The sequence below is a fragment of the Hibiscus syriacus genome, unplaced genomic scaffold (assembly GCF_006381635.1).
Source record: "Hibiscus syriacus cultivar Baekdansim isolate YM2019G1 unplaced genomic scaffold, ASM638163v2 tig00112159_pilon, whole genome shotgun sequence".
Lineage (NCBI taxonomy): Eukaryota > Viridiplantae > Streptophyta > Magnoliopsida > Malvales > Malvaceae > Hibiscus > Hibiscus syriacus.
In genome coordinates, this window is record NW_024063263.1 from 1,630,485 (window position 1) to 1,642,805 (window position 12,321).

The 12,321-nt window shown below is 34.1% G+C and overlaps 2 protein-coding genes and 1 pseudogene across 2 annotated transcripts; all 3 read left to right on the forward strand.

Annotated features, from left to right (window-relative positions):
• The first annotated feature begins 4,427 nt into the window (after window positions 1-4,427).
• Window positions 4,428-4,988, forward strand: LOC120175195 (leucine-rich repeat extensin-like protein 5). The gene has a single exon (XM_039181877.1). It carries the CDS (start codon window positions 4,428-4,430, stop codon window positions 4,986-4,988), a length of 561 nt encoding a protein of 186 aa, XP_039037808.1.
• Window positions 4,989-5,374: 386 nt separating this feature from the next.
• LOC120175196 lies at window positions 5,375-8,546 on the forward strand (annotated as a pseudogene).
• LOC120175261 (heat shock 70 kDa protein 8-like) lies at window positions 8,417-11,116 on the forward strand. Its single transcript, XM_039181929.1, has 2 exons — window positions 8,417-8,528; window positions 9,227-11,116. Exon 2 carries the CDS (start codon window positions 9,236-9,238, stop codon window positions 10,946-10,948), a length of 1,713 nt encoding a protein of 570 aa, XP_039037860.1. The 5' UTR covers window positions 8,417-8,528; window positions 9,227-9,235; the 3' UTR covers window positions 10,949-11,116.
• The last annotated feature ends 1,205 nt before the right edge of the window (window positions 11,117-12,321 follow it).

Sequence of the window (12,321 nt, forward strand, 5' to 3'; positions counted from 1 at the left end):
ATATATTGATTATAGTTATGACTTGCTCAATATTCAAATATATAATAAAGTATAAATCGCATAAAAACTATATAGTTATGAAAAAATAATTTAATTTTACACTAATATGGAAATAGAAGAAAGTAGTTGGAAATCGAGACTAATTGTATTCAAACCTATTGGATATGATATTTCGTGGTACGAATCGAGCGGTTTAAGTGATAAAAAAATTGTTGTTATTTCTTGAGGTATTGAGTTCGAATTGGGAGTTGTATAAAAATAAACATTTTTAAAAATTATTTCAATAAGATTGTGGAATACATCACATCATGTACGTCACATGGTCATAACAGGCAAATGGATATGGGCATCCACACCTTATAGCTTGCTTTGTTATTCAATTATATAAAAAGTGATGTTCGATTGACAATGAAACAATAATATATGTTATGTTATTTTTATGCAACCTTAATGTGACCCATGGAATGGTGAGGTGGTGAAAATAAGCCAAATAAAAGCAAATATTTTGATGATGATGATTGATGATGCATGTGCAAACCATAATCATAACAACAGAATAGTTTTGGGTAAATTATGCATTTAGTACCTAAACTATATGTTTTGATTCGTTTTAATATCTAAATTTTTTATTTTTTTTAAAATCTATACCTAAAGTTTAGTTTTTGTCATTTTATTACCATATTTAAAACTTAATATTAAATTTTAAAAAAATAAAGTTTAGGTACTAAAACGAATCAAAACAGATAGTTTAACTACTAAACGCGTTAAGTTTTTAATGGCAATGTACTAAAATGAAACAAAAACTAAATGTTAGATATAATTTTGAAAAAAATAAAAGTTTAGGTACTAAAATAAATCCAAAATGATAGTTTAAGTACTAAATGTGTAATTTATTTTTGATTTTTTCCGTTTACAGTTTGTTTGTTATAATTATTGATATATGATTCATTAATCAATTAATTCTGGTAAATTATAAAATATTATGAAAAATTATTATTGGGACGATCATCTTAATCTATTTTTTATATTCATGGTAACAAGATTTAGATCTATTACTTTATTCTCATTGAAAAAATCTAGTTTTCTCTCATTAGTGTACCGCTTATCTCTTTTTTTCTGTCTTTGTTGATCGGCGGCGACAATAATTTTAATGTTGGTTGTTGAGCGTCAATATTCTTTATTATCATTTTCTTTTCTTATATTGTATATCTATTTCCTTTTGTTTTTTATTTTCAATAAGTCTGATTGCATGGCACATTTCCATATGACTTTATGGCATGTTTTTGCCTGCCTTTTGACATGTTTTTTGGTCATTTGGTCGTTTTTTATTTATCTTTCTGTAAATGTTGATTTTAAATTTCATGATAGATCAAGATGGTACTTATGTTATATTTTGTTGATTTTCTCTACTTTAGACTCTCATATTAGATTTAGATACCCGATTTGCATTCGTTGATAGCTATTCATGTCACTCGAGTCTGATTTATGGTTTACCAGTGGTTTTTCAATAGCTCAATCTCTTTTTGTGGTTCGTTTGTCGATGCGATTAGATATATTTGTATTTATCTTTGTTTAAGTTTCTTGGTTAGATTTTTAATCTTTCATTGTATGATCTTTATGTGATCTTAAGTTGCTAGCTTTTTCCCAATGATTATCGAATTTTTTTTAATTATGTACTTATTTTACGATTGTAATTGTAAATTTTTATTGTAATTTAAGATATTTTCTATTTTCAATAAAATTAGTTGATTCTATAAAAAAATCTATTACTTTATTTAAGGGTATAATATATGATTAATATTTTTTTATTGTTGATATTCTATTAAGCAATGAATAAACACATTAAAATTTATATAATAATAAAATGAAGGTTAAAACAATAATTTTTGCTTAAACCGCATTTTTTATTGAAAAAAATATCTATTTAATATTATTTTTTACTTCAAAAAAATTTCTAAAAAAATATTAAACGGAGACTAAATCAGTTTTCTATTATTTTCATACTAATATTTGGTACTAAAAACAATATAAAATAAGATTAAATTCTTTCCAAAAAAATTAAAAGTAATTTTTAAATTTGAAAAAGTTTAAAAAATTAATTTTTTAAAGCAATTGATTTTGCTCAGCAGTATGGGTGTTCGTAATTCGGTTAAAACTAAATTAACCGACTGAACCGAAATTTCGGTCGGTTAATTTTGGGTTCGATCGGTTAACAGTTAATGGTTTTTTTTAAACTTCAGTTTCGGTTAACTCAGTTCGAAATCGGTTAATTAACCAAAATTATCAAATATTTAATATATTATATATATTATTTAGTTTTAGGAGCGTTACACTTTTGTTTTAACCGAATTAACCTACCGTATTAACCGATAAACCAAAAAAAAGTAATGGGAGTGATGAAGTTTCGAAGAAAGCAGTAAATGTGGTGGTGAATTGGGGCAAAGTGATGAATTTTTTGTTGCATAGCAATTATGGTTTTGGTACAAACAAAAATCCATTAACCGTTAAATTTTATCGTTATTTGACACGTGTCATGCATATAAATTTTAAAAAGTATATTTTAAAAAATGCATTTTTAAGCTCCTAAACTATACCTCAAATTTACTTTTGGTGTCTAATCCTGAAAGTGTATTAAGCCTTCAAAAATAAAAAAATATAACGATAGACAACTAAAAGTGTAAAAAAGAAAACGTTAGGTACATATTTTTAACGAAAAAATTTTAGGCACAAAAAATCAATTTGAAGTATAGTTTATATATCTGAAAGTGTATTAAGCCTATATTATAAGAATGCCCTTTAAGATGACCGTTAAATTTAGTCTTTATCTGACATGTGTCATGCATATAAAATTTAAAAATATATATTTTAAAAATACACTTTAAGGTGCCTAAATTATACCTGAAATTGACTTTTTGTGCCTAATCCTAAAAGTGTATTAAGCCTTAAAAAATTAAAAAAAATATAACGATAAACACCTAAAAGTATAATGAAAAAAAGTTAGGTATTTATTTTTAACGAAAAATTCTTTATGCACAAAAAATCAATTTGAGGTATAGTTTAGACACCTAAAAGTGTATTAGACCTTAAAAAATAAAAAATAAATATAACGATAGACACTTAAAAGTATAACTTACGCACCAAAAATCAATTTGAGGTATAGTTTAGGCACCTAAAAGTGTTTTAGACCTTAAAAATATATAACGATAGGCACCTAAAAGTATAACGAAGAAAACTTTAGGTACCTATTTTTAACGAAAAATTCTCCAGGCACCAAAAATCAATTTAAAGTATAGTTTAGACACCTAAAAATGTATTAAGCCTATATTATATGAATGCCCTTTCATGCTAGAATATTAGGCAAATCTTTTAAGTATTTATAATTTTATTTATCCTCAAATTATAAATTCAATTTATGATATCTATACTTTAATATCTATGACACATATAATATAATTAAACACTTAATTTTATGTCATATTTTATAATAACATTGTACAATTAGCTAACCTTTTCGACTTAAAATTTTCCTCTCAATTGATCTGCCTAGGTCAATCTGTCTCCTTCGAAAGGATTGGGCCAATCAAATGGTTGGCCTTGGGCTTGAGCCTGTTAGACCTTTTAACGCTTAGTTTATGTTTCAATTTAGTATCCATCATTAACGGATTAACAGTGCTGTTGACGTGTCACCATAAGACAGTACCACGTCATCGTTGAAAAAAGAAATTAAAAATGTTACGTTAGTAATTTTGTTAAGTTTTTAACGACGGGTAACAAATTGAAATATAAACTAAACGTTAGGCAAAAAATAATAAATTAAATATAATCGAATCAATAGCATTCATTGATACGTACAAAAAATAACACTATACAAAAAGGAAATAAATTATGAAATCTTACTCATAAATGAGAAATTATTTTATCAAATTAAGAAAAATCAATTATTTTATCAATTGTCAAATAACTAATTTTAAGAAATGATGTGAGAATACATAAATAAATATTTACCTATAAAAATTATAATACAAGTGATTTTTTACGAATTAGAATCATGCCTAATGTGAAATTACGAAGTAGTATCTGTTTTAAATACTCTCAACTCTCAATCAATTTGTTGCAATTGTTGGTGCTCGGGACCCATAATCTCTAGGAACAACAACGATTATTTTTAACCACTGAGCTAAATTGATTCGTGTTTCAAAAAATAATTTTCTGTCATAAATAAAAAATTAGAGAAATATGAATTATGAATATGATCAAAGAGAATCCAACACCATTAAATGCAATAAAATAAAACAATAACTTTTAAGGAAATTAAAATATCAAATATTCAATAATAATATAACTCCTATATAAACAACAATAATATGTTTATTTTTGCAATAGACATAAAAACCAGATAACCCTATATTATTACAGAACCGAGTATGATGGAGCATAGGGTTCGGTTATTGACCATGTTCATGGTTGTACTAGGTTTAACACATTTCTCTACTCCGGTCGATGCAGTCCTCAAGGTCAGGATGTTGTCGGAATATGCTCCTAATCCTCCACCGGCAACCCGATATCATATCGGTTCACCTCCCACGGCTGTTACATCTAGAGATTCATCGGAGTATGTTCCTAATCCTCCACTTGCAACCCGATACCATATCGGTTCACCCCCTATGGCTGTTTCAGCCTCGTTGCTTACAAGAGATTTGTCGAATTATGCTCCTAACCCTTCACCGGCAACCCGTTATCATATCGATTCATCCCCCACGGCCGTTATGTCTTCATCACTTAAAGGAAATTTGTTGAAGTATGTTCCTAGTCCTCCGGCTCCTCGTGCTAATATTGGTTTGCCACCAGCAAAAGTTGTCCGGTCTTCGATATTGTTTCCGAAGAGTTTGAACTTTGGAATGTTGCCTAAAGGAGTGTCGATTCCTCCGTCGGGACCTAGTCGAGAGACATCAGATCCACCTCCGCCTCCTCCGCCACCAATGCGATAATAGGATTTAATCATCGAGTTAATCATCTAGACCTCCTCTAAAAAAATAAACAAAATAGAAATAGGGCACATTATGTCCATTCAATGTACTAGGTTTGGTTATTTGTCATGATTATGGTTGTACTAGGTTCACGCCATTTCTCTACTTTGGACAATACCATCCTCATGGTTATGATGTGTAATATATCTCGGTTCTACTACAAATGTTATAAGAAAATATCTTTATCGACCTTTAAATTAAGGTGGTCCAAATTAAACTCGAATATAACGAGATTATACATCCCACAAATATTCCTTGTCTCGGTTTCCTTTTATCTTTCTCAATGACATATTACACGTGCTACGACAAACTTCATGGGTCCATATAGAAAAAGCAACCACCCAAGTTCAAAGATGCTCGACAAAGCCATGGTGAAGTGTTGTGTGAAGCCAAGAACTGAGGACAAAGCCATATTGGAGGATATCCAGGACGAGAGGAAGAAGACGATCGAAGGGACAGTAGCTTTGATGAATAAGAATGTGTTGGACATGAATGATTTCACTGCTTCTTTGCTCGATCGAGTTTTCAAGCTCTTTGGCAGAGGCGGTTCTTTGCAGCTCATCAGTGCTGTTTCCCCGGATCCTGGTCAGTTTCCTTTTCGTTCACCAAGTGTTTGTTCTACATCTTGAAAATTTGATGTGTTTAACATATGTGTGTGATGAGCAGCTAATGGGATGAGAGGGAAGGTTGGGAAGCCTGCAAATTTGGAGAATTGGATCATGAAGATCGCTCCGGTATCAGCCGAAGATGTCACATTTGAGTGGGACGAATCCATGGGTGTACCTGGAGCTTTCATAATAAAAAACAAACACCATAGCCAGTTTTATCTCAAGACAGTCACCTTCGTTTGCAATTCCTGGATCTATCCGATGCATCGGTACAAGTATGATCGAGTTTTCTTCTCCAACATGGTAACTTCACTTTCGAATCTAACTTTGGTTGTTTCGATTTGGGGCGATGTATAACTTAGATTTATTCGGTTTAGACCTACCCTCCGTGCTAAATACCGGAACCTTTATGACGGTATAGGGAAGAAGAGTTGGTTAATCTCAGGGGAGATGGAAAAGGAACGCTCAAAGAATGGGACAGAGCTTATGACTTGTGATTTCTACAATGACTTGGCAATGCCAGAAAAGGGTCTGGATAGTCATCGTCCGGTTCTCGAGGATCGCCGCATTGTGTCCATATCCTAGAAGAGGAAGAACAGGTCGGAAGCCACACAAAATTGGTATGAACTGTTCCTATGATACCATCCGTTACATACATAACAACAGTAAACATGGCCTAACCGGAAATGCATCCAACAGATCCCAAGACCGAGATTAGGCTGTTTCTTCTAAGCTTAAACATCTATGTTCCGTGAGACGAACGGTTTAGCCAGGTGAAGTTTTCAGATTTCGTCGCCTACGCTTTGAAATCTCTGTTTCAAGTACTGGTCCCCGAGATTGCAGCATTATGTGACAAAACCATCAATGGGTTTGACTCCTTTCAAGATGTACTTGATCTCTATGAAGGTGGTATAAAACTACCAAGTGATGCCACTATTAAGAAGATAAGGGATTGTCTCCCTTGGGAGTTGATCAGGGAACTCGTTCGTAACGACGGTGAAGGGTTGATGAAGTTCCCGATGCCCGCCGTTATCAAAGGTACATACAAACCTTCTCCCACCACATTTGTTTCTTTTGCATACAATTTATGCAAGATGCCATGTGTGGTTACAGAGGATAGATCTGCTTGGAGGTCGGACGAAGAGTTTGCACGAGAAACTCTTGCCGGTGTCAACCCGATTATCACCAGCCTTCTCGAAGTAATTATATGACCTTTCTTCTTAACAAGCTCGTAAAAATATTATATTTTTTGCTCATCTCAAAAGCTAAATTTGGTCTGCAGGAATTTCCTCCTGTCAGCAAGCTTGATCCTACAAACTGTTCATACTGAACCATCATGATGCCTTCATGCCTTACCTGGAGAGGATAAATTCGACTACCATGAAGACTTACACCACGGGAGCATTGTTCTTCATGGAAGACGACGACACTGGCGATCGAGTTGAGCTTGCCGCATCCACGAGGGGATAACCACGGTGCCGTAAGCAAACTTTTCACCCCGGCGGAGGATGGAGTCGAAGGTTCCATATGTCAATTGGCCAAAGCATGTGCCGTAAGCAAAGTTTGTATTGTTTTTCTTTCGATATAATACATGCAAATTTATCAACAACAAAAAAACAATAGTTAATGTTAGCTTACGGACCATATCCCACCTTATATATGTGGACCCTTCTATTAACTAAGACATGCTATATATATATATATATATATATATATATATATATATATGCTAAAGCACTTCCCTTTCTTTCTTTGGAATTTTCCTTTTCCTCCACCTTTTATTTAAATTTAAAATATCAAAAAGGCACTCGAGGTCTCGGAACTTTTAAAAAAAAATAATGTGACCCTCATCCTATTTTTTGGACGATATGATTCTCCAACTTGAAAAAAGAACCTAGTGTGGCATTTTGACCAATGTTGACCAACGGTTCCGATAATTCCTGCTGTTTTAAATTGGTTAAATTATACTATTCATCACTCAACTATCTTCTCTCTTCTTATATTTTGGTCATTAAACGCTAAAAATTTGCGTATGAAATGACATTTTATTATTATTATTTAATATACAATAATTTAAAATATAAAATAAAAACAGAAGGTGGTCAGATATCACCGTCGGTCCCCGTCGACCTCCGTAGATGATGGTCGTTCGGTTTCAAATTTTATGGGTCGCTTCGCCTCGACACCATTAGTTCGAATCCTACCTCCATTTTATCGGAACTTGCTTCAAAGTCCACGAATTAGAGATTGAAAGTGAGGAAGTCGAAACATTTTAGTTGAGATTCACTGGTTTTGAGACATTTTACGGTGAAACAACTACCAGATTCAGACTATAGGGGTCGAGACGAAACCTACACGTGAAATTTGAGATCGAATGACCACCATCTACGACAATCGACAGTGCCTGACGGTGACGTCCGACCATCTTCTATTTTTATTTTATATTAAATAATAATAAGAAATTTTCATGTCATACATAAATAATAATAAAAAATTCATAGTGATCAAAAACAGGAGTAATTCGAAAGTTCAATGAGTAAATTAGAAAAATTAAAAGTACGATGAGTAAAATATGAGAGAGAGTATAGTTAAGTGAGAAATAATGTAATTTACCCATTATTATTTTTTATTAAAGAACATTAAATAAATAATACATTATATAAATATATAAATCATTTAGTAAAAATAGAGAAAAGTGCATCTCTCTAGCAAACTCTAGAACCTAAAGCAGAGCAGCATTGTATTATATTTCCACGTGTCTCTCTCAATTCTTCTCGCCTCTTCGACTCTCCGCAGTTCTATTTCTTTGCCACCTTTGCCTTCTCCCCGCAATTCAACATTCTCAAAGCTTCCCAAATTTTGCTTTTACCATTCTGCACTTTCCTTTGATCAGGTTTGCATTCCTCGCTAATGCTTTCTTTAATAATCAGGTTATATAAGCTTTGTATTGGAAATTCAAGAACTTGGTTGTCAACCAGATTGTCTTTTTTATGCTAAAAGATTTCAGCTTTATGATATTTTTGATGGGTTATTAACCATTTCTAGGGGAATTTCATTTGTTGGTTGTTATAGTTTTAATGGCCTTTGAATGAAATTGTTGAAGTTGAGCTTAATTTTATGAGTTAGGAAAAGAAAGAGGCAGCAGCCATTTCACTTTTCTTTATTGGTTGTAAGATAAGCACCTGAATGTAAATTTCATGTTGATGGTGAGTTTTTGAGGTTTTTGTTTAGAAAATCTAAGAATTGTTAAAATATGGAGTCATAGCGCATCTCAAGTGTTTGTAAAAAGACCTGCATGAAGAAATTGTTTGTATAATTCCATAGTGTCGGAGGCTAAAATGGTATTCTACTGGTTGGTTATGCGTGTTAAGAATGTTTTTGAGGCAATCTATGTTTCATCTGTTTATGAATTTGGGTTTTTATACTGGGGTTGAATTAGATTGTATATCGAATAGTTTCTCGAAATTTCTTGTTGTAGTTGAGTCTAAAATCTTTCGATCATGAGTTGTTTTTCAACTAGTTGTTAGACGGTCTTATTCGTTAATCATGAGTCTTCTGATGAATATCGTTGCTGTTTAATTGTTTTTCCAGTTTGAAGTAATGGCTGAGCCGGCATACACCGTGGCATCCGACAGTGAAGCAACAGGGGAGGAGAAATCTTCGTATGCTTTTCCAGAAACCGCGATTGGAATTGATATCGGAACTTCACAATGCAGCGTCGCTATCTGGAATGGCTCGCAAGTTGAGCTTCTGAGGAACACTAGGAACCAGAAGTTAATGCGATCGTACGTCACTTTCAATGACGAAATTCCTTCGGGTGGAGTGAGCTATCAACTCTCCCACGAGCATGAAATGTTATCCGGGGCTGCTATCTTCAACATGAAGCGCCTTATTGGAAGAGTTGACACCGATCCGGTTGTTCATGCAAGCAAAAGCCTTCCTTTTCTGGTTCAGACATTGGACATTGGTGTTCGTCCGTTTATCGCGGCCTTGGTGAACAATATTTGGAGATCCACTACACCCGAAGAAGTTCTTGCGATATTTCTGGTTGAACTCAGAGTCATGGCTGAATCTCAATTGAAGCGGCCTATAAGAAATGTTGTATTGTCCATCCCGGTTTCGTTTAGTAGGTTTCAATTGACTCGAATTGAACGAGCTTGTGCGATGGCTGGTCTTCATGTTCTTAGATTGATGCCTGAACCAACTGCTGTTGCGTTACTATACGCACAGCAGCAGCAACAGTTGATACACGATAATATGGGCAGTGGAAGTGAAAAGATAGCTCTCATCTTAAATATGGGTGCCGGCTATTGCGATGTTGCTGTAACAGCCACAGCCGGAGGAGTTTCGCAGATAAAAGCCTTAGCCGGAAGTGCAACCGGAGGTGAGGACTTTCTTCAGAACATGATGCGTCATCTCCTGCCAGATTATGATAACCTCTTCTCGAGCCGTGGGATTAATGAGATCAAGTCAATGGGGCTACTTCGAGTTGCAACTCAGGATGCCATCCACAAGCTCTCTTTTGAAGAAAGTGTACAAATTGATGTAGATTTGGGTAATGGGTCGAGAATATGTCGGAAGGTGAACCGGGATGAATTCGAAGAGGTAAACCGGAAGATATTCGAGAAGTGTGAGTCTCTCGTAATCCAGTGCTTATACGATGCAAAGGTAGAGGTAGATGATCTGACCGATGTAATAGTCGTGGGCGGCTGTTCGTATATTCCGAAAATAAGAAATCTGGTCAAGAGTATATGCAAAAGAGAACTCTACAAAGGTATGAACCCACTCGAAGCAGCGGTCTCCGGGACTGCACTGGAAGGAGCAGTGGCCTCTGGTATCAGTGATCCTTTTGGCAACTTGGACTTACTAACCATTCAAGCCACACCTCTCGGAATTGGGATACGAGCTAACGGGAACACTTTTGTGCCTATCATACCTAGAAACACTACAATGCCTGCTCGGAAAGAACTGGTCTTTACGACCGTCCACGACAACCAGACCGAGGTGTTGATAGTCGTGTACGAGGGGGAAGCGGATAAGGCAGAAGGGAATCATCTGCTCGGATATTTCAAGATAACTGGACTTCCTCCGGCACCTAAAGGAGTTCCGGAGATAAACGTCTGCATGGATATCGATGCATCAAATGTGCTGAGAGTTTTGGCCGGGGTCGTACTGCCGGGTTCTCAACAACCTGTTGTTACGGTAATGGACGTAAGGATGCCGACGGTTGACGACGGGCACGGTTGGTGCGCTGAAGCGCTGCATAGAGCTTACGGGTCTACTCTGGACCTGGTGACGGTACAGAAGAAATGAACTTGATGCACTCCTCGTCACATCCGATTCCAGTGTTCATGTTTTTCCTTTTCGTCTATCAGAGAATCTGGGTTAGGAAGAACAGTTGTGTGATGTGTTTTTCAGACTTGGAACTAGAGTTCCATTCATGTGAGCATGGTGTAAGTTGAATCTAAAATGGAAAAATTATTCTATAGTCCCTTAAGGAATCATGGGATTCGTAAGGTTAAATGCTAAAATAAAATCTGTAATATTTTCATATATGCATAAATGAAGGTCTAATCTATAATTATTAGTAAAAACATGTACCAAATAAAAGTGTCAACTTCTGCATAAAGGAGATTAAAATCCAATCATGGGCTCTTGTCAAGTACTCATACTAATGATGAGCAAAGTTCTTACACTTTAAAAAAAATATTATCGGTTTTGTTATTATTTAAAAAATAAAATCGATAAAAAAATTACATAAAACATTATTATTTTTATTGATTTTGTTATTTTTTTATCGATTTTATTATTGTTGAGTACTTTATCGAAAATGTTATAAAATATTAATGTTTTAAGTAAAAATAATAATATTTTATGTAATTTTTTTAAATAATAAAATCGATAATACTTATTTTTAATTATATATTAAGAGTATCGTACTATAAAACTTCCCAATACCCACTATCACTCTAAAGTCACTCAATAGGCCAGGTGTTGTATGGGAGAGCAAGACCCTAGTAGCTTGGAATGGCTATAAGATTCGGATTCAATAATTTTGATTTTATGAGACCATTTTTTAAATAAGTTATAATCCAGATTAATGAAATCTTCTTTAATTTGTATCGAATGGTCAAAATCTAACTCGACTTATCCCATGTTTATCCGTACTTGTAACTTACTTCTCGTCTAGGGTTTTCTTCTTAAGATATTGTCGATATTCAATAATCACATCAAACTCATCTTTTTGAAATTGAATTCGATCCGACTTCATAAAATTTTAAACCGATATCTTAATTTAATAAGGTAGAAATTGTTGTCACGCAACCCCATAGGTTAAAAATGTGTGAGTAAAGATAAAAAGAAGAAGAAACCCCACAAATGGAGTATTCCCCTATCCACAATGTAGGAAACTGGAACAAAAGTAGTGGCTTGAAGCACAAGTTAAGTGAGACAAAAATATAGCCATAAAAAGGGGTTAAGCAGAACCCTAGAACCCAAACCTTATTGGTGGGGTGGCTTCTTATTCCACAAGGGTTTAAAAAATAGGGTTTCGGTTTCGACGATGACACTGCAACAACATCAAAATCAATCCATAATTGGTAAAAAAATTCCCATTAAATGCAAGAAAAGAAACTGAAAAGTTTTCCCATTACAGTTCATTGCTTTTCAGTCTGCAGGAACTTCTC